Here is a 24389-nt window from a genome sequence, read left to right as displayed (position 1 = left end):
GTGGCTATTCACAGGTGTTATCATCATAGCTCACTGCAGCCTCACACACCTGGGTAAGCAATCCTCCTGCCTCAGTCTGCCAAGTAGCTAGGACTACAAGCACATGGCACTACACCTGGCTTGAATTAAGCTTTTTTAACTTTTTAAGGAATGTGGCACATACTATCAAGCTGTTTTCCAGAAATTTTGGGCTGGGTGTGGTGGCTCATGCCTGTAATCCCAGCAGTTTGGGAGATGGAGGCAGGTGGATCATTTTGAGGGAAGGAGTTTGAGATCAGCCACAGCCAACATGGTGAAACCCCGTCTCTACTAAAAATACAAAAATTAGCTGGGTATGGTGGCACATGCCTTAATCCCAGGCTACTGGGAGGCAGAGGAAGCGACTGAACCCGGGAGACGGAGGTTGCAGTGAGCCAAGATGGTGTCACTGCACTCCAGCCTGGGCAACAGAGTGAGACTCCATCTTAAAAAGGAAGTTTCCATCATTCAATTATGTTGTAACTGAATGTTACTTCCAACAAGGCAATTTGATTAGGAAACATACATCCTTCATCACCTCTGGAATCTGAGTAAAGGGATATGGAAAAAGCAAAGAACACCAGTGTACAAGATGAGATTTCAGCCTACATCAGCCGCACCACCTTGAATCAAAATGCTGTCTCATTTTCCTCATTTGAGAAATGAGGAGGATGGATTAGAGGGTCTCTAAAGTCCCTTTTAACGCTATGATTCTAAGAGAAATAATTTCCAGAATTATAAGTTACCAAGAGAAATGACTCCTTATTGTTTAAGATGTTCTTCCTCTCTTTGGCCTCTACACTGGTCAGAACAGATTCTAATAAAGACACATTTAATTTAGCATGTTTTATAGCTTAAAAATCATAAATGTGAAATTCCATTTATTCTTCTCTGAATCCTACATAAATTATCCTAACTTCAAACATAAACAGCAGATTCATAAAGACATTAGTCATTTTTGAAGACTAATACAAAGCTATTAGAAGTTAAAAAAAAAAAAAAAAGTAACATTCTTAGAAACAAAAACTTATTAAAATAAAATTAATTAAAATATTATTCTTACACTGACAGGCCGAGAAGATTGAATTATGTTTACCATAAGCTACTTAGAAAGTTAAGAAAATGTCAGGTTTATGTTAAAATATTTTATAAACTTCTTTTACACATTATAAAAATGATATATAGTCATTTTAGAAAATCGTAAGAGTGCAGAAAGCAAAAGGCGAGAAGAAAAAATTCACCATCAAATTCCCAAAGACAATCCTTTTGTCAGACGCATTAGAAATATTTCTAATTATCAGAATTCAAACAAACAGGTTTTCCAGATTAGTAAGAAAATTCAACAGACTATAACAATGTCTGCTGAAAAACAGACTTTACATTTCAGTGTAATGGTTTTAAGAAATATTTTCTATGCACCATTTTCTAAGGCAGGAGTGTCTTGTCTGAGATTGGTTTGTAAATGTCATTGCTTTTTAGTGTGTACTTAGCCCAATAAAAGTGGGAGTTTGAGTCACAGACCTTTCATGGTGAGTAAAACAGCATAACAACTTCAGGACTGTCTTCATCTTGACACACAATGAAGCAATTAGGAAAAGGCTTAATTAGCACCCTGCATCCTCACAGCTTCGTTTATTCCAAGAGTTTTAAACGGAGACTCAGTAATCACCACGAGGACAGAGAACTTCTAATTCAAGAACAAATAGCATCGAGTTTCCCTCGGAAACTGTTATGTACTAAATAATTTTGAAGAAATAAAAATGTATGTTTCTAGAAAGAAAAAACAGCCTCCTGACATTACTCTTCCCACCCTCAAATAAACAAGTTTATGGATTTTATTTCTGAAAAGGAAAAAAGCATCTACAATGGAGCCTTGAACAACATAGGGGTTAGGGAGACTGACCCTCATGCAGTTGAAAATTCACATGTAACTTCCGACTCCCCAAAAACTTAACTACTAATAGCCTGCCATCAACCAGAAGTCTTACCAATAACACAAACAGTCAATTAACATGTATTTTGTATGTTATATGTAATATGTATTTGTATTTTTATAATAAAGTAAGCTAGAGGGAAGAAAATGTTATTAAGAAAATCAAAAGGAAGAGAAAATATATTTACTATTCATTAAGCGGAAGTGGATCATTATAAAGATCTTTATCTTCATCATCTTTATATTGAATAGGCTAAGGAAAAGGAGGAAGAAGAGGGATTGGTCTTGCTGTCTCGGGGTAGTACAGGGGAAGATGCAGAGGAAGTGGAAGGGGAGGCGGCAAAGGTAGGCACAACTGGTTACTGACATGCATTGCGGTCTCTGTCTAGCTTTTTGCTTTTTCATTTCTCTAAAAATGTTTCAATATGGTACCAATCCTTCCTCCACTGTTTGCTTCAGTTTCAGTGCCTGTATCACAGAAGGGTCTATGTCATAAAAGAAGTTAAAAGCAGTCCTGAATAACTGAAACTCTTTTGCCAGATTGTGTAAAGTCAGTTTTCTGGCACTGTTTCTCCTATATCTTCTTCCTCACTGTTTGGCACTGGTTTGGAAACACTCATCTTTATCAAATCATCTTCTGTTAATTCCTCTGGTGTGATGTTTATTTGCTCTTGAATTTCTCCAAAATCTATACCTTGAAAGCCTTCACCCCCCCACTTTTTTTTTTTTTTTTTTTTCATGTCTCCTATCTCTTTTTGTGATTTCCTTGATTGGCTCTGTCATAAATCCTGTGAAATCATGTACATCTGGACACAGTTTTCTCCAGCAGAAATTCATCGTTTTAGGATTACAGACTTGCATGATGTTCTTCTCTATGGTGGCTCTCTACCATAGTGTTAACAATCCTTTCTGTAGAGTACCATGTGCTTTGTGATGAGCCTTAAAAATCCTTATGAGTGGCGAGGCACAGTGGCTTACACCTGTAATCCTAGCACTTTGGGAGACTAAGGTGGGAGGATCGCTTGAGCTCAGGAGTTCGAGACCAGCCCAGGCAACACAGTGAGACTTCATGTCTACAAAAAATTTATCAAAAAAAAAAAAAAAAAAAAGATTCTTATAACCCTCTCATCTAAAGGCTGAATTAGAGACATGTTTGGGAGGCAAGCAGACCACTTCAATACCTTCGATGTTAAACTCGTGAGTTCTGGGTGGCCGGGATCATTGTCTAATATCAAAAGAACTTTAAAAGGCAGTCCCTTACTGTCTAGGTATTTCCTGACTTCAAGGACAAAGCATCAATGTAACCAATCCGGAAAAAGGGCTCTCATTGTACACACCTTCTTGTTGTACAATCAAAAGACTGGCAGCTGAGGCTTATCTTTTCCCTTCAAGGATCAGGGATGAGCAGCTTTACACATAAGGGCATATCTATAGATATGGACTCATCCTAAACCCAATTGCGTTTACACGAAACAGCAGAGTTAGCCTATTCCTTTCTCATGTAAATCCTTGGACTTGTTTCTCTTCCTTATTAATAAAAGTCCTTCGTGGCTTTTTTTTTTTTTTTTTCTAAAATAGGGCACTTTCAACTGCATTAAAAACCTTATCAGGCAGATATTCTTTCTTCTCAATGATTTTTTTAAAATAGCATCTAGGAACATTTCTACTGCCTCTTGATTGGCAGAAGTTGCTTCTCCTGCTATCTTGACATTTTTTTAAAGCCAAATCTCTTTCTAAAATTATCAAACCATCCTTTGCTGGCATTAAATTATCCAGCTCTAGATCCTTCATCTTACTTTTAATTTGAATTGACTTTGCTTTTCCTCTAATCATATTAGAGTCTATAGGTATGCCTTTCTTACAGCAATCCTGCACCCATGCAAAAGCTGCATTTTCAATATGAGATAAAGGTATTGTACAAAAAGTGCAAGGTTTCTGCACCTGCTGTTGTAGCTGCAGTGATGGCTTTTATGAATTTTGGTTTTTTTATTTGTTTTCTGTTTGTTTGTTTTACAATGGTTCTTATGCTAGATTCATTTATCTTGAAATGGCAGGCAACTAACTGCAGCTGCAGACCTCACATCTATAGTACATATCAAGCAGTTCAACTTTTTCCCGTACTGTTATGACTTTTCTCTGCTTGTTGGGAGCACTTCCAGCATCACTAGTGGCACTTCATATGGGTTCCCTGGTATTATTTAATGTTTATGATATTGCACTAATCATGAGTTTTAAAATATGCAAGAACCATGAGAGATCACTTTTTACTGCAATATGCAATTTACTGGAGAGAGGAACTGCTCCTGCTGAGATGATTAGTGTCACTGCATTTTAAGCAGATATAACACTTGAGCTCACTGCAGTAGCAACAGGAAGTGGCTACAAAATTACTGGGGTAGTACAGTACATACTATGGTTTTATTTTATGATTTAACACTATGTATTAGTCTGTTCTCATGCTGCTAATAAAGACATACCCAAGATCGGGTAATTTATAAAGGAAAGAGGTTTTAGTGGACTCAGAGTTCCACATAGCTGGGGAGGCCTCACAATCATGGCGGAAGATGAAGGAAGAGCAGAGGGACATCTCACATGGCAGCAGGCAGGACAGCATATGCAGGGGAAATCCCCTTTATAAAATCATTAGATCTCATGAGACTTATTCACTATCATGAGAATAGCATGGGAAAAACCCACCCCCATGATTCAGTTACCTCCCACTAGGTCCCTCCCATAACATGTGAGGATTATTACAATTCGAGGTGAGATTTGGATGAGGACACAGAGCCAAAGCATGTCACACTGTATCTTTACAGTTGTTGACATGTGTCTTAACTGTGAATCGTGCCATATATGGTCTGTAAGTGTGTGCATAAAATTTGATCATTTTTAACTTTTTAAATAGTAAGTTTGTGTATATCTTATGGTAGTAAATGATAAGACTAGTAACTATATATTTTTTATGCATTTATAATATACTTAACTTTTTCTTAATTTTTTGATATTTCTAGGCTACATGGCTTGTGAGTTTTTTCAAATCGTTGCAAATCTTCAAAAAATTTACCAATACATTTATTGAAAACAAACTACATATAAGTGGACCCACTCAGTTCAAACCTGTGCTGTTCAAGGGTCACCGGTATTTTATAGAAATGCTCACTAGTCCACAATAATGTGCTGAAAAACTACAGAGCACAAATCACAGGCAGGGTAGAGGTTATGAGCAGATTTTGACCTCATGCAGTCAGAATAAGAGTGGGCTCTAATGTCGCATACACCATTAATCAATAAACAAATCATATACCATTAACCAATAAATAAATAAATAGGAAAGAAACATCAAGGGCTGAGAAGTATCATGAATTAATTCAGGTGTCAGGAATGGCCTCTCTGAAAAGGTAATAATTTTAGGATATGAATAATGTAAAGTCAGCCAAGAGAAGATCAGAGGCAATCAGCTTAAAATGTTCCAGGAATTGTAAGAATGTCCACTGGGCCAGGGCACACAGGCATAAGAGACTGTGATGCCAGATAAGGTTATAAAGGTCATCAGGAGTTAGATCATACAGAGTTTGATAATCCATGATAAAAGATTAGATTTTGTTCCAAGTATGATAAGAAGCCATTTGGGACTTTGAAATAAGGGTTGGCATTATCAGATTTGTATTTATGAGAGATCAGAATGACTTCTGTAAGAATGTAGAATATAGTTGGACAAGAGTAGAAGGAGTAGAAGCAGGGAGATTGGTTAGGAGGCTGTTGCTGTGTGACTGTGAGCAAGTTACTTGATCTCTCTGAATCTTGGGTTTCATTATCTATCCAACAGGGATAATTCAACAGGGTTATTGTGAGCATTAAATTAGATCATGTATTTAGAGCTGTTAGTATGATACTTGTTATATAAGAAGTACTAAACAGCAGCTTGAGAATTGTGATCAGGTGGAAGTTGATTTTCAATATTACGTGGACTGGTTGGTGCAGATCCACTACTTCCCCTACCTACTTCCGTCCCTCTCATGAGCCACCCCTGAATTAGAACATGTATCACATCCCTGACCTTTACTCAGAAAATCTGCCATATCCACACATAATTCATTTCCATCTGCTTCCCTTCCTTTGGCCCCTCTGACAGGACTCCAAGAGTCTTAAATCTCATGTGTCACTTCAAAGGTGCTAACCTGTGGTTTGCATGAATTAGCTTAGGATCAGATTGGATCATCTCCTTCCTAAAAGCAATCTAAGACTCCCTGCTGGCACATTTCAAATACCTCACCGTTAACTAGAATGCTTTCTCCTTTTTACATATTTTGTCCTAGATTTTTCCATCTTCTCAGGGGAAGAGTCAACACCATGGGGGAGATCCCCAAAGTACAGTATTAAATGGAGTCATTGGCACAGAATGTATTCCCTGGCAGGGCCAAAGTTACTTGAGCCAGACCACAATAGACCCCTGTGGGTCAGAAACATCCTGATGTACCTCCAGAAATGGGCCTCTGGGAGCCTGACAGGATGCCTGACATAAGGTTTGATCCCTACAGACACTGGCTGGGGAGGTACTACAGCTGGGCCAAAAGATTTTTCAGAGAGAACCCCCCAAAAATGGGATAGTCGGAAGAGATAGCAGAGAGGTAAAGGACAAAGCATTAGAGGCAATGACCAACATCTGGGGCCTTCCTCATCATTCACTTGGTGAGGTAGCTGGGCCTACTGAGAACCAGAGCCACTCTGATCTGCGTGAGCCCACTCTGATCTGTGTGAGTCCCTGCCCTAACTCCCGAGAACCTCAGAACGTTCATCACACATATATCCCTGTCCTAAATGTCAGTTATGGCAGTCAGCCCTGCTCTGACCTCTCATTTCCACTATGATACAGGTCATGTGATATCAGACTGCATTCTGCCATCAGAGGAACTCTTCATTTTATAACAGAAAGAGAAACAATTTGGGAGCACAACTATCTGAGTTTGAATTCTGGCTCCAAGATCTATCAGCTCTAAAGTCCAGAGCCATGACCTGCCTGTGTGTGCCTCAGTCCCACCAGAAAAATGAGATAATAGACCCCATATGGTTGCTATAAGGAGTAAGACATTTGCCAGGAAACACAGTAAATGCCACATAAGCATTTGTTAAATAATGGGAAAAAATAGACAAGCATGCAGGGGGAAAAAAAAGAAGTAAAAAAAGGGTAAAGATAAATAGAAATAAGATGAAGAGAGGAGCATCATAAAAAAAGAAAGAGTGGTAGTAATTTAAAACAGATATAATAAATACCCCTAGGGTTTTTCCATATTTAATCTCCCCCCTTACATGTACAAATAAAATGGGCTTACTTTCCTCGATAAAGGAATGGATTTAACCTTGAAAGAAAAGAAAGAAAAGAAGGAAGAAGGGAAGGAAGGAAAAAAGGAAAGAAGGAAGGAAGGAGTGGAGAGAGAGTGAAAGTGAGGGAAAAGAAAGAAGAAAATAACTAAGGGAAGGAGGAAAGTGGGTAGGAAGGAAGAACAGTGTGAAGACAATGGCCTGAAAATTGAAAAAGTTTGTTAAAGTTAATTATCAGTTTTTGAGTCCAAGAACTGGCTTTGCTACTTTCTGTAAGTTTCTAATTTACTGAATAAGTATAAAAAAGATTGCTTTGAGAAATAGTTAGAAACACATTCTTAGAGCACAGTAAGCAGCAGGGAGTAACAAAACACCACTGATTAGAATATTTTACTCTACTTGAGTAATCAATCATATTTAATTTGACTCACCTTCCCAGCACCTTCTAGTTCCTTCTTATCTTTCAGTGATTGTCCAGACAACATTTGCATTTCAACAACTCCTGCTATTGCAATGATGGGTACAATTGCTAAGAGTAACAGTGTCAGTTGCCAACCATAGATGAAGGATATAATTATTCCTGTCCCAAGATTTGCTATATTCTGGGTAATTACAGCAAGCCTGGAACCTATAGCCTGCAAAACAAAACATATTAGAGAAACTTTAAAAATATTATCTTCACAACTCATGCTTCTATTTTCTGAAAACTCACCTTCATGAGACTATCTTCATTATTTTCTCAGTAATGAACTAAAAAGTAAAGATTTACTTATAAGTTTATTGAGTTTCTACAGTAAGAATTTCCATGACTTCAGAATGCTGAAAGTAGAATATCAACAATCTAGAGTTCAATTACATATTCCTATTTCTTCGGATCTTTTAATACCAAGAAAACCTTCGTTAATCACAGCAACATTACTAAAGCAATCCCTATAAATCAGCAAGATAAAGGAGTCTGACAAACTAGGAATTATGGAAATTTCCAATGTTAGGTATATAATTACTTATAATTTAAGCCTAATATTTGTCATTAATAATATTCAAATATATCTGGGTCTGTTTGAGATATAATGTTTAATTTGGAAAAAATACAGAGTTGAAAATTATGGAATTTAATTTAAGATAGTAAGCGGGCATTATTGTCTTCCCCTTGAATTCCAGAGGGAGTCTGAAGCATGACTTTCATTAGTGTGTGCTGATTTCCAGCTCTAAAGTCAGAAGTCAAACTACAAAGTGAATTTAATCCACCACTGTATGAAGTCCAGCTGTAAACCAGATTTCCAACTCTGAAACCAAAAGTCAAGCTACAAAGTCAGTTTAGTCCATCACTCTATAATTTAGTCCAGCACATCTCCTCTACCCTGGAAACATTCTGTGCCCCCAAGCTATTCCAAATGCCTGCTCTGGCCCCAGACCTGCTTTTTCTGAATAGGGGCTGGGTAAAATAAGGCTGAGACCTACTGGGCTACATTCCCAGGAGGTTAGACATTCTAAGTCACAGGATGTGACAGGAGGTCAGCATAAGATACAGGTCACTAAGACCTTGCTGATAAAACAAGCTGTGGTAAAGAAGCCAGCCAAATCCTACCAAAAATCAAGATGGTGACAAAAGTGACCTCTAGTTGTTCTCACTGTTCATTATACATGAATTGTAATACATTAGCATGCTCAAAGACACTCATACCAGTGCCATGACAGTTTACAAATGCCATGGCAACGTTACCCTATATGGTCTAAAAAGGGGAAGAACCCTCAGTTCTGGGAAGAGCCCACCCCTTTTCCTAGGAAACTCATGAATAATCCACCCCTTGTTTAGCATGTAATCAAGAAGTAACAATAATAAGTATAAGCAGCTGAGCGTCCCATGCTGCTGTTCTGCCTATGGAGTAGCCATTCTTTATTTTTTCACTTTCTTAATAAACTTGCTTTCACTTTATGGATTCGCCTTGAATTCTTTCTTGCACAAGATCCAAGAACCCTCTTTCAGGATCTGCATCGGGACCCCTTTATGGTAGCAATAGAATCCTTTATAATTCCCTACACTAATCCCTACAAAATCATTTAACACCTGTCTGATATAAACACCAGAATTGTACTTAGGAAAAGAGCACTATAACTATCAGTAGCCTTTAAATACATTAAATTCCATACCATGGAGCTGCACCAGGGCTGAAAGAGATATCATAAATAATATAACACCTATACATTTAGTTGATGCAATCACTGAGCTTATATTAAAGGGATGATTTGCCAAATTTGGGATAAATCAGACTAGAATGGTTTTCAAAGCCAGCTCTCTGCATTTCACATCTTTAGTTTGAAGGTCAAAGGATGCAAGCTGGAGAATGGCTGTGCCACAGGGATGATACAGGTTGCTCCTGTTCTCAGTATCTACAAGTTCTACTCAGAGCTCATTTCCCACTGCAGCTACTGACTTATGTGCTTGTGAGAGAAGCTCTTAGAATATCACCTAGAATCACTTCTCGGTGTGAGTTCATGGCAGAGGAATTACCTGGCTATATAACCTTTCAGACACATAAATGTGCAGCTTTGGATAGTAGTGAAGGGCCACAGAAAGAAATAAGATGGATTAAAGACAGCAAATTCTTTAATGTACCAAAAAGAGTAACTAAAAAGTCTAAGACCTTAAACTGCAAGGAGATTTAACCCCTTAGCTTCATTTGATTTAGCACTTCAGACATTACACTGGTTACTGTTCCTTTATTCTAAAGATTAACACTCACTGTCCTACATCTATTCCTACAGAGTAGGAGTCTATAGAAATATGAGGACTGAGATGAATGGAAGAGCACAGATTAGCAGACAGAAAATTTTCATTGTAAAGACTGGGGTTGAGAGGAGGAACCAAAACCTGTCAGCCAAAAACAGATCAGTTAGTGGTGTAAAGTAGATCCAACAGTCCTGTCTCAGCCAATCTGTGATAACAGCTACATTGGGCTTTCCTAAGTTGACAGTGTTTGCCAACCTGCTCATTTTCTCTTCTCTGGTCTTTCCTTTTTAGCCACTGTTTTAAGTTCTGGAAAACAGTTTTGCCTGAGTGGCTCACATAAGGTGAGTGCAGCCATCTTGGCAGGGCCATGAAAGTGCCAGTTTGAGGTGTCTTTGGAAAAAAAGTGAAAAGCAGAAGGTTGACCCCAGCAGGCAATTAGAGACAGTGAATACAGCAAAGGGCCTCACAAACAGCACTGTGGAGGGAAAAAGTGACCATCAATTTTACAAATATGGGAACTCACTGTGGCCCAAGGCAGGTCATAACACCAGAGGAATTTGAGAGGAAGGAAGAAAAACTGCAATACAGAATGCCCTGAATACATCTGCTCCGGGTTCTGCTGCAAAAGACTGAGTTGCCTCCAGGATTGTGTCTTCCACGTCAAATGTGATGCGGGATATTTGTCCATCAAGGCACATGAGCCCATACCACAGGATCTGTGTCATACTGTGCAATGTCACATTGCACTGGTTACTGTTCCTTTATTCCAGAGACTAATGCTCACTGTCCCACATATATTCCTCCTACAGAGTAGGAGTCTATAGAGTTCTGAGGACCAGAACGAATGGAGAAGCATAGTAAAACTTATTTGGTAAGCAAATTATATAAAAGGTTTACTAAAGTTAGCAGTGCAAAGTTCAGCCTTCTTGATGTCTACACATGGATGTCTAATACAGACATCACAAACTTACCATGTCTCATACAGAACTCTCCATTCTCCCCCAACCCTGCTTCTCCAACAGGCTTCTGAATTTCATAAAGATCAACTCCAGCTGGGCATGGCAGCTCACACCTGTAATCTCAACATTTTGGGAGGCTGAGGCAAGAGGATCACTTGAGCCCAGGAGTTCAAGACCAGATTGGGCAGCATAGGGAGACCCTGTCTCTACAAAAAATTTAAAAATTAGCTGGACATGGTGGTGCACACCTGTGGTCCTAGCTAGCAGGAAGGCTGGAGAAGGAAGGATTGCTTGAGCCCATGAGTTCTAGCTTATAGTGAGCTATAATCATGCCACTGTAGTCTGGCCTGGGCTACAAAGAGAGACTCTATCTCTTTAAAAAAACAAAAAATCAACTCCATTTTTCTCCATTGTGCAGGTAAAAAAGAATTGGAGTCATCTTTAAATTCCCTTTCTCTCATATCCATCATCTAATCCAACCAATACATTCTATTGGCTGTACATCTAAAATATATCCAGAATTAATTATATCTTATAATTTTGTATAACCTTTTGTATAACCACATTAGTCTAAAACACTATCATCTCTGTCCTGGATTACTGCAACAGCCTCCTTCTATGCTTTCCCCTTTTGGCCTATTCACACAGTTTCTTCCTTTCACTCACTCTATTCCAGCTACTTTGTCTTCTTTTCTTTTTCTTTTTCTTTTCTTTTTTTTTCTTTTTTTTTTTTTTTTTGAGACATAGTCTTGCTCTGTCACCCAGGCTGGAGTGCAGTGGTGCGATCTCAGCTCTACAACCTCCACCTCCTGAGTTCAAGCAATTCTCGTGCCTCAGCCTTCCAAGTAGCTGGGATTACAGGCGTGCACGTGTAATTACATTCTATACAACTTGATCTAAATATTGATTTTTATTGTTTTGTTTGCTTTAAGCAAAGAAGTTTGTAGTAAAACAACAATTACAAAGAGGAGCTGGTACTATTCCTTCTGAAACTATTCCAAACAACAGAAAAGACCTACGTTCTATATCTTCAAGCTGTTAAAACTCTATGTGTTTCCTCATTCATAGCTTAATTTATTCTTAAAGAAGCCCTATATATTAGATAGAAGAAATGTCAGTATAGTACTATCTTACAGAAAGATTTAAAGATAAAGATGGATAAGGTTCAAGAGGGGAAAAGACACACCAGAGATCACATGAATTTTTTCAAATTCTACATCATTTTGTGAACTTTTGCCATAAACAGTTGTAGAAGAAATTGTCACTTCAGCCAAAAATCAAAACCTGCTGGTTCAATAGTATCTAGTTATATCAAGAGATTCATATAGTAGCAAAATTTAAGTTATTAAAATTATTAAAGTTTAAAGTTATTAAAGATAAAGACTAAAGTTATTCTGTCCTTGCTTTAATTTTTTAATGTGCTTTTCATTTCTTTCAATCTATAGAGGATTGTCTTCCCTCCCTTCTATAACCACAGTGACCCTAAACTTTCTTACAGCAATTAAATACATCCTTTCTTCAGGAGCAATTACTGTTTTATGTTGATTGAGCACTTTATACTCTCTTTTCTAAATAACTATTCTCCATGCATCTTGTTAATAGCATGAATAACAGCAATAGCAAAAGGTTTATAAGTTATCTATATGCTCTACAGTATATAATGTTTAAATAGTTAACATGTTGCTATAAAAAGCATGTGATATGTTTGTAGGTTAGATATCTACCCAACATTTTCTTAATGATGATAACTAACACCTGTAAGGAGAAAATTAGTTTCATGCCAGGGTCCAAAATGGCCAATTAAGATAAACACCAGTAGAAAGGAGGCACGTACCCCTTTAACTTGAGCAGCATCATTGGCAAGCCTGGTAGTCAATGCTCCAGTGGTGTTTTTAGGGTCATCAAACCAGCTCACATCCTGTGGCATAGAAAATGATTTTATTATCTTAAAGCTCTGTTTATGAGACTCCCTGCTCCAAGAGGGCAGCAACAGGGTCAGTTTTGTTTATACTTATATCCCTGGCATTTAGCACCCAGGATGCGACATTCAATACACAAGAAAGAAACTTAATATAAAAACACATAAATAGATCATTTCATTTGTCACAAAAATTTCTGAGTGCCTACTTTGTCCTGTGCATGATTTCTAAGTGTTGGACCTGTACGAACAAAAAAGACAAAGTAGCTGCTTTTGTGAAGCTTAGATTCTAGAGATGGAAGGTACAAAGAAAAGAAAAATTGAGCAGGGTAAGAAGAACAGAAAAGTGAGGGGAGGTGCTATTTTAGTGACTGGGGAGGGGAAAGAGAAGGTCTGTCTAAGGGGACATCTGAACAGAGGCCTGAATGAAGGAAAGGATGAGAATACCTCAGGGAAAGCAGAAACAGCATGTGCAAAGGTCCTGAGGCAAAGGCATACCTGATCTGTTCATACACCAGCATGAAAGCTTTAAAGGCTGCCAGCAGCCTAAAAAGAACCTTTGTGTGAATTTGTAAAAGCCTCCCCTTCCTTTGGACAGATTTGTGTTCTCATTTGGCTCCTCTGATCCTCCCCTCTCCTACTCTTGGGCAGTGAGCCACTGTGTAAGATGTTGTGTTGGAAAAAGGTGGTTGTAGGAGATGAGATTTGAGAGACAGTGGGGGCCAAATAGTGTGTGGCCTTAGGGCAACTGTCAGGATTCCAGACCTTATCCTGTGAGGTATGGGCAGCCTTCAGCAGGTTTGGGCAGTGGGATATGACTTGATTTCTATTTTAGAAAAGTGACTCTGGCTGTTTTAAGGTGAACCTACCAGATTGGGATAAGAATGGAGGCAGGGCGATCAGCTAGGAAGCTCTGCAATGTTAATAGAAAGAGAAGAGTCAAGGATGGCTTCAAGGTTTTTAGCCCAAACAACTGGTAGAATGGAGCTGTTGCTTACTGATATGGGGGAAGAGGGGGTAAGGAATAAGTCTGGTGGGGAGGAGAAGAGTCAAAAGCTCAATTTTGGAAATCTTAAACAGTGAAACCCTTATTAGATATCCAATAGAGAGGTTGAACAAGCAGTTAGATAAATGTAGCTCAGGGCAGTATAAATGATTTGAGTCAAAAAGAAATCAACAAAAGTAATCCAGATTAAAATGTAACATTCAACATAAAATAAGATTTTCTTTGTAAAACCATTTACTTTTAAATACACAGATACTAACATGATTGTGAATTTGAAGTGTGAATTTATGTGTTTTACAAATAACTGTGGTCCCTAAGAAGTTATCTAAACTGGCTATTTACGTTAAAGAAGTATCTATCATTTTTTCCCAAAAATATTTAGAAAAAATAGTGCTATAATTTATTATAGTATGTATCAACTTGCTTTTCAATATTCTTAAGTGGTTAAAAGTGTCTCTGCACAGGAATGTAACGTCCTTGAATACAGGGACCATTCAGGTTTGAATGCCTTACAATACTAAGTACTAGACCTTGTAAGCAGAAGGCACTTAATAAATGCTTGCCCTACTTAACAATTTATGGAGGAGGCATTCCACTAACCATCAGCTCAGCTGCCAAAGTATAATGGATGTAGCAGTTGGCCTGGAGGCTGGTTGGGTAATGGGAAATTTGGCCCTGGAGCAAGGTCAGTGTAGACCTAAGTGGAATCTGAGTTATGAATACAGTTCAACCTAAGAGTTCAAGGACAGGTTTCCCATCAAACCATGCTCTCTCACTCAGATTCAGTCCTGGCTCTGTCAGTCACTAGCCAACAATTTCAATAAATAGATTTTGTTTTTAAATGGTGATGGGAGGAATGGGGAAGAACTGAGGAACCAGAGACAGCTGGCAAAATGTGAATGCCCTCTAGAAAATCTAACACCCCAAAGTGATGCCTCTTAGCCAGGGTTCGAGTATCCCTGGCACATCTGGGACAGACTTCTAAAGCATCATTTTACTCAATGGCAAGTGATTAGTGATTTTTAAAATGGAAAGTTATTAGGTCACATACAAAATTTTCATGATTGTTAAAGGAACTTTCCCCTTTGAACTGGGCTGCTCTGATTTACATTCCTATAATTTCCTTCCCCATTTCCCCAGGAAAACATTCACACGTGTCAATGGTTAGGGTTTTGAAGCTGCAAAATGTGAGCAGCATTCCATCAAACCCATTATCAGCCAGTAACACTGCAGCTTGAACTACTATTTCAGACTAGCCTCAGAAAAGAGAATGGGCAGTGAGGAATGGGTCACAGGGATGTTTTGATTTGTAGAAAGAAAGAGTACAGAAGGCATCTCTTGACGGAAAGAAACACTCGTGCCCTGGGTTTCCCAGAATAAAGAAGGAAAGAGAGGAAAGGGATAAGGAGTATCAAAGATGCCTTCTGCCTGCACTGACCACCACTGCTGAGACACAGACTGGAGGTGAATCCATTCTGGAGGCTCTGTCTCAAACTGGTCCAGTTCCTTGTGCCCACCCAGAACAGACAGACAGTAGAGCCTTGCCTGCACCTAGGGGGCAGTTCAGTCGCATCTCTGACATAAGACTGAGGAACAACCAATATAGGAGCTACGCCCGGGAAACAAGACAGAGCTCCCACTGTCTGAGTCTAAGGGGCACACATCCCAGGGCACAGCCCTCAATAAACATACCTGTCTGAGCATGGATCGGAAAACCATGTATCGGAGCCGCTTGGTGAGGATCTCTCCAGCTTTGCCAAATGTGAAGCCCTGTGGGCAGGAACATGCCTTGTCAGAGACTCAGCCACCAATTACATAAAAGGAGGGAGAATTGATGTCTTTGCTAAAGCAGGAGATTAGACAAAGTCAGAAAGCCTGATTTCAAGGGCTTGCTGTTTCTGCGACTGTGTGCCATGGCACAAGGCTATACAGGTGGTATAGACAGAAAAGCCCACTTTACAGAAGAAACGGAGGTTTAGAGAGCCTGATAAGATCCAAAGTCCACAGTTATAAGGTCGCAGAGTTGGAATCTTAATCCAGATCCATGAGAATCCTAACCAGAATGGGAACCCAGAGCCTGAGCTTTCAATTACCCACTGGACTCCCTCCCCATGTTACTAAGAAGAGGAGTTGGGTGGTCTAACATCTTTAGGGATTTTGCTATCTCTGGCCTTCTAAGTTCCTATAATTCACAGACTTTGTTCTCACCTGTTTTCCAGGCAAGCTAGGTTCCAGTACCCCCAAGCACCATGATGTTATAAAGGCAGTCCTCTAACTTCTTTTGCTTCACCAATTCAAATTGTCAACATTTAAGGGACCAACTCAAAGCCTGCCTCACTCCAAGTTTCTTAACCAAATTTACATTGAGCAATCTTTACCTCCTCCAAACACCTGTGGTATTAATAGCTGGTATGGCAATCCTGTAAGTAGTTAGAGTGTCACATTTATTCTAGTAAGGACAAATTCTCCAGTGAGACTGTAAGTACTTAGTAAAGAAAGAATTCAGTCTGTTTTTTCTTTTCCCCCTCCTATAATGTCCAGAACAATATTCTATTTTTAAAAAACGTAATACATGCTTACTTGTTGAATAAAGATATCTATTCACAGTTTTATCTTTAAAAATTACAGGGGGCTAGTCATTCAATTAATAAGTGATTACCTACTACTGCCTCACGCAGGCCTGGGCACTTGGTCACATGATCCTTTTAATTATCAAGAGGCAGGTACCAGTACCTCTAGTTTACAGCTAAAGAAATAGGCTTAGACAGTTTACTTATGTGCCCAAGGACACAAAATCAGAAACAGGTATAAGGAGCACTTGAACCAAAACCAACACTGTCTTATCATACTAAACGGTATTTACTTATTTATTTATTTAGAGACAGGGACTCACTTTGTTGCCCAGGCTGGAGTGCAGTGGCACGATCATGGCTCACAGCGACCTCCGCCTCCTGGCCTCCTGGGTTCCTGAGACATTTCCTGCTTCAGCCTCCTGAGTAGCTGAGACTACAGGTGCACACCACCATGCAGTTAATTTTTGTATTTTTAGCGGAGACAGAGTTTTGCCATGTTGGCCAGTCTGGTCTCAAATTCCTGACTTCAGGTGAGCCACTAGCCTCAGCCTCCCAAAGTGCTGAGATTACAGGCATAAGCCACCACACCAGGCCCTCATACTAAACTTTTAGAGTACTTAATTCCTTGCCATTTCATTTCAGCCAAATGATTTGCAAGCTGTAAAAATCTGACTCTTTACAAATGTTTCCTACATTTTTTGTTAGAGGATTGCATCATTGAAATGGTTCTTTCTTCTTGAACAAAAGTTGAGTGATAAATTCTTCAAACCCTTTTTAAACCCGTGTGACCAGTTTATGCGGTTTTTGTTTTTTGTTTCTTTTAGAACACGGGAAGACATTTGAGTATTTATATTTACTGGCAATACTTATATCCAAACTTATATCCAGGGCTCCTCCACACTCCATTTTTAAGTCCCTGCCTTTCACCTCCAGTCATCATATTAGGTCAAACACTCTGTTCCCTCTGGTTTCATTGCGGGAGGTGAGGGTGGAGAGGAGAAGGTAAGCAAGGGAGACAGAGGAGGCAAACATCTTTTTTCACCATGTCAGAAAAACTTGGCTATTAGTAGCCATGTTAATAGAAAAGTTCTACTAAAAGGCCAATTACATCGATGTTTATAAATCCCCCCAGTTGAATAATGATGCATTTCTCAAAATGAATATAGTGAAAATGGAGACATTTACCTGAAGGAAAAACGTAATAAAAGAAATAATTCCAAGGACTAGAAACAATAGTGAAAACAAGTTACTATTCTGTCGTTTTGTTTCAGGATCATCATTTCTTGTAAAAACCTGTGAGAAAACATTTAAAGGATTTTTAGTTCAATCAGTGAAGAACCCATCCTGGACCTGACCCATTTCCCATCTGGCCCAGTATTCAGGGGTCAGGAGAGCCACAGTACACTGGAAATCAGGGTTGGCTTTCCTACTGCCAGCCTTAAAGCTATCTGCATTCTGCCTTCCGTGGAGGCCAAGAAAAAGTCTATCATTCATAAATTGGTCCAATATTTTTTCTGCTCAGGTTCCCTCTTGGAGTCATGAGTGCCACCTCAACTGTGTAAAGTTGAAATCAGAACAAATACTCTTCTCTTCCCTTGGTTGGAACTACATTTACGGCAGTTCATTGCTTTACTATTTCGACAAACTGTCCTGAGGTATCTGGAGAAAACCTGATGTGGTTTTTTTGGTGAACCACAGAGCGGTAGTCATTCACTCAGCCCGGGCCTTTCAAAAGGAAAGGCGTTTCCTTGAGCCTGCCTTCTTGGTAGGATGGCCAGTTAGAGAGCCAGTTGGAAACTACAGCTACCTGACCTAGCACCATACATGAAATGTTTTCCAGAGATGGTTATAAGGGCTAATGGGATGTTTTGGACTCAAGGAACACAGAGAATAACCACTCCTCAGGGAAAGAAAACACGTATCTCCCTTCACAGTGGGCCAAAATCAGTCCTGTAAGACAGTCACATTCCTAGCCCAGGACAGACAACTTTACCTTTCATAAAAAAACAGACAAACAACAATGACGAAAAGGATTTTTGAAAAGATTAAATAATTTTTTGACTGGTCAGTCTAACAAAAATCATAACAATTACTAAATTCTTACTCTATGCCAGGCATTATTCTAAGCAAATTCATATATACTATTCCTCTAATCCTGGCAACCATCTCCAGACTGGAGAATGATTTATTATCACAGTTTTACACAGATAGAAACTGAAGTACAGAAAAGGTAATTAATTTGCTCAAGTCAACACAGCCAACAAGGGATGACTCAAGGTTATAAATCCAAGCAATCTGATGCAGAGCCCACTATCTTCAATGAGGCAGATATCCGGTTGCCTATTCAATATCTAAAAGCTAATATCCCAGCCCTGGGACACTTACCTCCAGACTTATTGTTATATGAAGAATGAGAAAAGTATAAAATCATAAGTTGAGGTTTTGCTACAACCAAACCCATTCCTAACTTAACCACTGCCTTTTTTTTTTCTCTGATGACACCACGGTCTACCCCTCCCCCTATCCCCTAAAAACCTGCAAGACATATGTTAGTGCAAGGATCAGCAAACTATGGGCCACTGGCCAAATGTTTATATAAAGTTTTAATGGAACATAGTCGTGTTCATTCATTTCCACATTGTCCTTGTGCACTACTAGGTCAGAGTTGAGTATTTGTAACAGAAATCATGTGGCGTGCAAAGCCTAAAATATTTACCATCTTACTGTTAATAGAAGAAGTTTGCTGACTCCTGCCCTGGACCATATACTCTACAGAATCAGACATTTGATCACATTCTCAGACTTTTTTTCAACAATTAAAGAAAAATATCTGGCACAGAGAAGACACAAAAAATAATTCTAGAGGCCAGGCATGGCAGCTCATGCCTGTAATCCCAGTACTTTGGGAGGCTGAGGCAGGTGGATCACTTGAGGTTAGGAGTTTGAGACCAGCCTGGCCAACATGGTGAAGCCCTATCTCTACTAAAAACACAAAAATTTTAGCCAGGTGTGGTGGTGCAGGCCTGTAATCCCAGCTACACAGGAGGCTGAGGCAGGAGAATCGCTTGAGCCCAGGAGGCAGAGGGTGCAGTGAGCCAAGATCGCACCACTGCACTCTAGCCTGGACGAGAGTGAGCGAGACTAAAAAAAAATAATAATTCTTGAATAAATATATTTAATATTAAACATGAATATCATTAAACATGAATTCATGAATGAATATATTAAACTGAAATAAGCTAGCCAGGCATGAGTAGACCTGAATAGTCATATATGTTTTGTAGAATCAAAAGTCAGTGTTTAGCTTATGCTTCTTGTGGTGATCAATCTCTTTCTCCACAATGTTTTCAGCAGTTACGGCAAGGGTGTCCTCAGCTTGATGTTTGGAAATATATCACTAAACAGAGAGCATTCCTTTCAGATCGTAACTTTTTTGCTAAAAATGCCACCATTAAGATGAGGTGGAACCAACATATGTCAATCTCGATCTTTAGGCAGCTGCTCCTATTTGTTTTAACCTTAGCAAGTGGGATGAAAATTACATCTTACAAAAGTAGCATGCTAGGCCTACTTATGTCCTGGAAAATATGTACGTTAGAGAACAGTGCATTCTCAAGCCAGTCTGACAAACATTTGAGGATCTCTCTTTGCATATTGGTGAAATGAGAGTTCACAAGGTTTGTTCAGAGTCCAATGTTGGCAGGTATGAGAAAGTCATCTCATCACTTTCATTGACTATTTCAGGAAGCTGGTCCTTAGTTGCCCAGGCCAGAAACCAACTGTGACAACAAAGGAAGGTTCACAAAGTTAGCTTTCCTATCACAAACCAGACTTCCATTCTTACATCTTCAAGCCAATTAGTTTCATAAGAAGATAATGGATTTTGTTGCTTATGTATCCCAGTTCAAACACAGTTTATTCATTCATTCTTCCATCAGGACTCACAAGTAAATCACACAAATGGGCATCACACTTACCCCTATAATCTTTGAAAATATTATTGCAAATGCTGGTTGCAGACCTCCATTTATAATGGCACAAAATACACCAACAACAAAATAAGGCCATTCAGTTAAATTTAGCTTCATAATCCTCCAAAAGGAAACTGGAGGTATACTTTCATCCTAGGAAACACAAATTATTACAACAGTTAGTTAAAAACTTTTATAATATACAGTTCTTACATATGCACAAAAATTTGTAAAGGAATATATCCTATCCTTATTCCTTATCAAGGAATAAGTGATGACAATTTTGCTTCAAAAAATGTCATAATGATTATTATTTAGCTTCAAAAAAATGCTGACAAATGTTGCTACAATATTCCCTTATTTTTTAAAAAATAAATGATGCTTCCACAAACACTTAACTTTTATTTGGTACTCAGAACCTGACAAGAGTATTTATAAGCAGGAATAAACAGAATAGAAACTTTGGTATTTGAAGACCCACTATAGTCTCTTTACATTATAAATTTTAATTCTAAAAATTCTACTGTATAAATTAACACTCTTAAATTCTAACCTGATTCTAAAATGTTGACATCCTGGCCTGTGGAACATTCTAGGGGATAGGACAGGAGGATTCTGGATAGCCCTTTTTTGTTCCCACTCCTACCATAGCCCTAGCCCACCAAACTAGGGGAACCACAGTTGGTGAGATTAAAACAAACTCCGCATCCTCCTTCATACCAGAGCCTCTTTGGTACTAAGCTTTCTGTCTTGGCCTTGTGATCCACGGACACTCCTACGAGTGGATCTTTTTCTTATTAGATTGGATCCTGAATCATGTGAAGACATTTCCAAGGCATCAATTTCACTTTTGGATTCATCAGCTGCATTTTCTAATTCAATTTCATTTCCTGCTGTCTAAAATAAACAAGAAATATGCATAAGCTCATTAGGCTGTGTAACCAATGAAAGCTAATCACTGAATGTCAGCTATCAAGGAAAACAGTAATTTGTTTAGTAACTGCAGAAAAGGATAAAGCTAATCTGCTGGGTTGTTTTGTGTGTGTGTGTGTGTGCGTGTGTCTGTGTGTGTCTGTATACGTGTGTGATATTTGGAAATGGAAACCACCAAAGAAGAATTCCCACTGTATATACTGAAATAAACTGGCATTCATTCCATGTATCTTATCTTCTCATGCCCTTTTTTGTGGGTGTTTTGACTCAATCAAGTTTACTCTAGATCAGTGCTGTCAACAGAAATACGGTGCAAGCCATACTGTGAGCCATGTTATTTTAAATTTTCTAGAAGCCATGTTAACAAATGTAAAAAGAAAGAAGTGAAATCAATTTTAATGATATATTTTATTTCACCTAATATATCCAATATATTATTGATATCCTGTGATATCATTCCAACATGTAATCAATATAAAAATTGAGATATTTTGCATTTTTTTGCACCAAGTCTTCAGAACAAGGTGTGCTCACTCTACTTAAAACATTCCAATTCAGATTCACTACTGTTTAAATGCTCTACAGGAACATGTGGCTACTGACTACTATAATAGATAACTCACCTTGAAACCTTTTAATTTTTGTTATCTGTTTATCCTTCTTTATTTTCCCCTCTTTCAAGAGAGAAAAAAAAAATCTTAAACACTGGTGTCATTCTGAATCCCCAAGTGTTGTTTCCTACTTTTTAAGATAATCAAATCAAATAATATTTATTTTTAGCATTAAATGCAAAATCAGTTTATCACTGAGATGACTTAGGAAAATTCTGAAGTTAAACTATACCTGCATTGTGACAAGTTTGAAGTAAATGCCTTTCTCTTTCATGAGCTCATCATGATTTCCTTTCTCCACAATGACTCCATCATCGAAACCAGCGATGACATCGGCATTACGAACTGTAGACAAACGATGAGCTATCACGATGGTGGTCCGACCTTTTCTGGCCTAAAGAGAGAGAAATTTGGTTTTTGAATACATTAACAATTACATGAAGAAACTTATCCATTCAACATATACTTACTGAACCAATGCTGTGGGCATTGTAAAACCATCAAATCTATATAAGATAGCCTCTGACTTCAATAAATGTATAGACAATTGATAATAGTTTAAAATGATGTTTTATTGTAATAAATAAAAACACAAATATACCAGTCACATATTAATATTATGTAAGCCCCCAAATATTTTATTTAATGTAAATTTGCAATAATAATCAGGTGCTTGGGCCTGGCACAGTAGCTCACACCTGTAATCCTAGCACTTTGGGAGGACGAGGCAGGCACATCACAAGGTCAGGAGATCGAGACCATCCTGGCTAACACGGTGAAACCCCATCTTATTAAAAATACAAAAAATTAGCCGGGTGTGGTGGCGGGCTCCTGTAGTCCCAGCTACTTGGGAGGCGGAGCGTGTAGTGAGCCAAGATCGTGCCACTGCACTCCAGCCTGGGCAACAGAGCAAGACTCTGTCTCAAAAAAAAATATAAAAATAAAAATAAAAATAAAATAATCAGGGGCTTGTACAAACCAACAAATTCCTACAGCCCAGGCATTGGCCAATCAAAACAAACACAGGCCATTGTGCTGTACTGGTACACACCAGCTAGTCATCAGCCCTAGGAATCATAATACCCTATCCCACATGACCCCCTGGATGAACAAGACAGACAATAAATGTGAGGCAGCAAAGTCCAGACCTCAGTGTCACACTAAACTGAAATAAATTTATGAATTTATTTTATCCAAGGAGCCTGTGTGAGGCTCAATTTATTCATATGTAAAGTGGGGATAGTAATACTCTTTACTTCTTAGAGTAGTTGTGATGACTAAATAAAATAATGCACATAAAGTACTCAACACTACGCCTTATTCACAGTAAGTGCTTAATAAGTGATACTTATTCCTAGGTAGAAGAATTATGGAAACATTGAAGAGTCATGTAAGTCTCTTTCATTTTCACAAAGGAACAGAGCCAGATATCCAGGCCTTATCTGAGACTTCTCTAACCTTTATAATTTTCCAAATGCTCATAATTTTTGTTACTCTGTATTTCTCTCCAGTAAGTAGCAATACAATTCTCAAAACCAACACACAACATTTTCAGGATCAATAGGATAAGTAGAAGGGAAAACTTCAAAAGAAAAAATACACAAGAGAAAATTAGGTGGTAGAAACTAGAAAATATACAAGAAAATAGATCAATTCTTTGTATCTTTTAAGAAAAGGGGTATGCAGAATTTCCCCTTAAAATTTATACCTTAAAGTATTTTAAAATATAACCTTTTAAAATTGTTTTTATTTATAATTTAATACATAGTTTCACTATAGATTAATGAGGAAACACAGATAAGCAAACCAATAAGCAGTGGCTCACACCTATAATTCTGGCACTTTGGGAGGCTGAGGCGGGAGGACTACTGGAGCCCAGGAGTCTGAGACCAGTCTGGGCAAGATAGTGAGACCTCGTCTCTACAAATACATCAAAAAATAGCTGGTGGTTGGCCACGGTAGCTCACGCCTGTAATTCCAGCACTTTGGGAGGCTGAGGCAGGTGGATCACCTGAGGTCAGGAGTTCAAGACCAGCTTGGGCCACATGACGAAAACCTGTCTTTACTAAAAATACAAAAATTAGCCAGGTGTGGTGGTGCATGCCTGTAATTCCGGCTACTCAGGAGGCTGAGGCAGGAGAATCGCTTGAACCTGGGAGGCAGAGGTTGCAGTGAGCCAAGACTGTCCCACTGCACTCCAGCCTGGGCGACAGGCCAAGACTCCATCTCAAAAAAAAAAAAAGCTTGGCATGGTGGCACACACCTGTGGTCCCAGCTACTCGGGAGGCTGAGGTAGAAGGATCACTTGAGCCTGGGCAGCAGAGATTGCAGTGGCCATGATGGCACCACTGTACTTCAGTCTGGTGACAGAGTGAGAGAAGAGAAGAGAAGAGAAGAGAAGAGAAGAGAAGAGAAGG

At 38.8% G+C, this 24389-nt stretch overlaps 1 protein-coding gene across 2 annotated transcripts in view; it reads right to left on the bottom strand.

The window, feature by feature from the left end:
* Window positions 1-24389, bottom strand: part of ABCB1 (ATP binding cassette subfamily B member 1) — a 105233-nt gene that overhangs the window by 19717 nt on the left and 61127 nt on the right. For both annotated transcript variants that reach the window (XM_017851617.1, XM_017851609.1), the window contains exons 15-21: window positions 22205-22366; window positions 21149-21325; window positions 20435-20581; window positions 17643-17750; window positions 15577-15654; window positions 12795-12878; window positions 7702-7905 (exon numbers count right to left, since the gene is read on the bottom strand). In XM_017851617.1, coding sequence (XP_017707106.1) covers window positions 7702-7905; window positions 12795-12878; window positions 15577-15654; window positions 17643-17750; window positions 20435-20581; window positions 21149-21325; window positions 22205-22366 — 960 coding nt within the window. The remainder of the gene's footprint in view (window positions 1-7701; window positions 7906-12794; window positions 12879-15576; window positions 15655-17642; window positions 17751-20434; window positions 20582-21148; window positions 21326-22204; window positions 22367-24389) is intronic.

The sequence above is a fragment of the Rhinopithecus bieti genome, unplaced genomic scaffold, assembly GCF_001698545.2.
Source record: "Rhinopithecus bieti isolate Rb0 unplaced genomic scaffold, ASM169854v2 scaffold_1558, whole genome shotgun sequence".
NCBI classification, from domain to species: domain Eukaryota; kingdom Metazoa; phylum Chordata; class Mammalia; order Primates; family Cercopithecidae; genus Rhinopithecus; species Rhinopithecus bieti.
Note: the sequence above shows the minus strand (reverse complement) of the source record. Positions and strands in the feature narration are given on the sequence as shown.